At 38.1% G+C, this 3,756-nt stretch overlaps 1 protein-coding gene across 1 annotated transcript; it reads right to left on the bottom strand.

Moving 5' to 3' along the window:
• Nucleotides 1-1,141: 1,141 nt before the first annotated feature.
• On the bottom strand, nt 1,142-2,822 carry LOC108379566 (protein Tube-like; the record flags this gene model as incomplete). The annotated part of the gene is made up of 4 exons (XM_017635921.1): nt 1,142-2,223; nt 2,343-2,473; nt 2,598-2,658; nt 2,737-2,822. Coding segments are annotated over 4 exons (1,360 nt in total), but the record flags the coding sequence as incomplete, so codon positions are not given.
• Between the last annotated feature and the right edge of the window lie 934 nt (nt 2,823-3,756).

The following is a 3,756-nucleotide window of genomic DNA, read 5'->3' as shown; positions in this document are numbered from 1 at the left end:
TTCACAGACCTCTTTATTTGGTCCAACTTTTGACCAATCTTTTTTGACAGTGTTTGAAGAAATTTGCCACTAACCACCACTGTAAGATCAGCATTCGCTCCTTCTTTCCTGCAGCAGACCATTGATCGCCACTACCCATAGCATATCTGTTCAGCGTTGTTCCCTACAATTCAATTACGCATGCTGAGATTTTCTAAACTCATTGGCAATTGATTTCCCGATATAAGATTCAATCAGCAGCTCTAAATCCTTCAACTGAAAAGATTACAGACTTATAGGCCTAAAGCTTTTGGGGATGGTATGAGAGAAGCGACTACCCTCGATTTTTTCAACATCTTTGGGATGTGACTGGGTGTAAATACGCCCTTACAAATGGCATAAAAACCATGTAACACTTAAATGAAACTCTGACCGGACCCGGGGTTTTTGTACAATTTAAAGAACTCTATAGCCCAAACTAATCTCTCCTTGACGAGAAGATCAGCTGTTACCGGATGATCTCTTTCTAGAAGTGGAATATCGGCAGCGCCTGGGAAATATATATATATATATATATATGTAGTATATATATATATACTATACGGGTCTACAGACACAGATTCCATCGGGCCAGAGAAGCACCTGGTCTATGGTGAATTTTCCAGGTCTTAAGCTAGACGGATAATACCTAAATAGTAATAATACTAATAATTAAGTATTTTACGTTATCGACATATAAACGATTAGATTGTATAAAAAAATGTATTTATTTTTATTTTTAAATAAATACATAAATGTAAGAAATTCAATAAATTAAAATCAATAAATAATTAAATAAATAAATAAACGATTTTGCTAAAACACTACAAAGATCAAAATTTCATAATAATAACAGCATTCCTTTGCAAGGACAGCAGATTGATATTTGCAATTACATACATACATCGGATAGCATATGTTACTAATTAAGTAATAAATACAATAAACTATGTACACGTACATCCATATATCTATATTGTCTATGCATACATATGTACATACATATATGTATATGTTCATAAGTAACCACTTAAATGCGTAATTAATTGAAATCGAGCACCGGTCAACCGTTACCATTACCACATAGTCAACGCATCACACCCTGAGCAGCACTGCGACTCAACTATGCAACATGATTAAGCACGTCTGGTATTAATTGGTCCTCCTCATCCTCGTCATCTTCATCATCCTCGTCGTCATCCTCGTCATCGTCATCATCATCGTCGCCCTCTTCGTCGTCATCGCCCTCCTCATATTCATCACCGTTGCCATCCTCATCGGCTGCATTATTACCGGAAGGAGCTGCTAGATTTGAATTGACTTTATGAATGAGTTTATTTTGAATGGCTGGCTCGAGAAAGTGCAACGGTATTGGTATGGGACTTGAAATGGCCACTGGTGTGGCTGGGGAGGAGGAGGAGATGCTGGCGTGCGGATGACCATAGAGTAAATATGTGTCTTTTGTGTTGCTACTCTCGTCTGCCTCTCGGCTGGGCACCGACGTGGCATGCGACTTTAAAGCAACTCCGGTTGTATTAATTAAATGTAAATGAGTGCTAGCCGTTATTGTTTTTGTTGCTGTCGTTGGTGCTGCATTCGCGTCAGACGCATTTCCCGTCAATGGCAAGTGTGCTGGGTCAGCTTGTGCCGCAGTTGCTGGTGACATGTTTTTATTAGAAACGTTGGCCAATGAGGATTTAGTGTGATTTAAAATCGCCAACTTATTAACGGTGGCCTGAGTTGAAGCCACTTCTCTATTGAATTGTGTCTGAACTGGTGTTGAGTTTGTTGATGGCGCATTGGCAGCTGCAGCATTCCTATCATTCGTCGAGGGAGTTGCTGTTGCATTTTTTATTTTCGTTGCAGTTATTGTCTCATTATTTTCCTGCTCCACTAAATTCCCCAGCTGATAATCACTGCTGGCATCAAAATCGTCAACATCGCCATCATCCTCATCGTCATTGTCATCGTCATCGCCATCGTCATTGTCATTATTTTGCGTTTCATCGTCCCAACTGGGCATTGGTGGCGGTGTGATGCGCGGCGCTGCCGTTGAGGTCAACATGAACTCATCCAAAATCTCGCAATTTTTACCCAAATATCCTTGTTTGCATTCGCAGCGATAACTGCCATCATTCTTGGTGAATGATATGCAATGTCCGCCATTCGCGCACGTATCCGGATGTTCATCGCAGTACGTCAGCTCTGTGAAGGCGTTTAAAAGTATGAAAAATATATGCAAATAAAAAGTAGATATTTTCATGTTTTCGCCAGTGTGTAGAGTAAATTGTAGTTGCTCCTTTAACACTTCTACGTCTACTCACGTTCATCGCACAGCATTCCACCCCAGCCTGGTTTACAATTACATTCCCACGGCCGTTCACAATCGCCATTCACACAACCTGGATAGGGGAAGCATTGGTCACAATTCGCGCCTGTCCAACCGACTCTGCAGCTGCAAAACAAAAATAAAAGAAACAACAAGCAGCGTATGTATAAATTCTGGCAGTAAGAGCGGTGATATAACAGCAATTCAATTTGTTTTGTTTTTGAAGCCATTTTCGACACAGCAAACTCACCGACATTCTCCCGGTTTGGCACAGTAGCCACGCTGTTTGTGACAGCCCGTTGCACAAATAGCTAAACAAGTGTAATGAAAACAATCAAAAAACAATGAAATGAACAAAAACAATAACACCAAGAAACCAACAAACTCACATACACACGCCCATAAACAGAGAAACGTAAGCTTGGCCGACAGTGTTGTCTCGCAAAATTTTGCGTATCCGGAAAGGAATAGGAAACTACTACCATTTTCGTACGTTTACTCATTAAATAACGCTAAAAAACAATGCCGTTTTCGTATACGGAAACGAATGGAAAACGATTTAAAATTTCGTTCGTCCGAAAAGCGATCTAAAAACATCGTGCTATATAGGAGCGATAATTTTTTTTAACGTGAAAAATTTTTGAGATACAATTTTTTATTAGTCGATTTATGGTTTTTACAAATGGTATGTGCGAAGTGCCAGCCATATAGCTCAATATTTATGGAAAATAGGCGATATTATTGACGAAGATGTATTTCAGGTGCGCGATCTCTAAACGATCACTGATTTCTCTCAAATTTTCACTAACATGGTTTTTCTTAATGCTTTCAAATATTATGACGCATCGCTCATAAACATTAAAAAAAATGACAGCATGCAAAATATCTGTCGCAGCTGTTTTGTAATTTTTGAAAGTTTATGTTTTTTTTTTTTTCATTTTAATAATTTTAATTCTTCTTACCAAAACGAACGAATCTAGGTTAATAAAACAAGCGTGTCACCAAATGAAAAAAATTACATTCATGACTATGATTTGAGAAACTGAAATTCCATTTCTACAATTTTTATTGGCATACTCAAAATGCATTCTAAAATTGTTTATATAAGTGAAGAAAATAATATATATATACATACATACATATGTGCATAAGGAATACTATGTAAAAATCTCCCACTCCGATATTTAATTACGTTTACAAAATATGCCTTTTAAGTTACGGGGCGTATACGTTACATACGCAGTGTATCTTTTTTAAGTTTTCATTTAAATACAATTTCGCGCTGAAATCTTGTTCTTTATACAAAACTGAAGATTTGCGACCAAAAACAAGTTTGAATAATTGGTCGATGGTGTTCGCCCAGCATGAATTTAGGCGCAATTTCCTCGACCTCTTCCGACACCAACTGG

Source organism: Rhagoletis zephyria, unplaced genomic scaffold (assembly GCF_001687245.7).
Source record: "Rhagoletis zephyria isolate East Lansing unplaced genomic scaffold, Rhagoletis_zephyria_1.1 Rzeph_scaffold_16674, whole genome shotgun sequence".
Lineage (NCBI taxonomy): Eukaryota > Metazoa > Arthropoda > Insecta > Diptera > Tephritidae > Rhagoletis > Rhagoletis zephyria.
The sequence above is the reverse complement of the archived record's forward strand: the minus strand, read 5'-3'. Positions and strand labels throughout refer to the sequence as shown.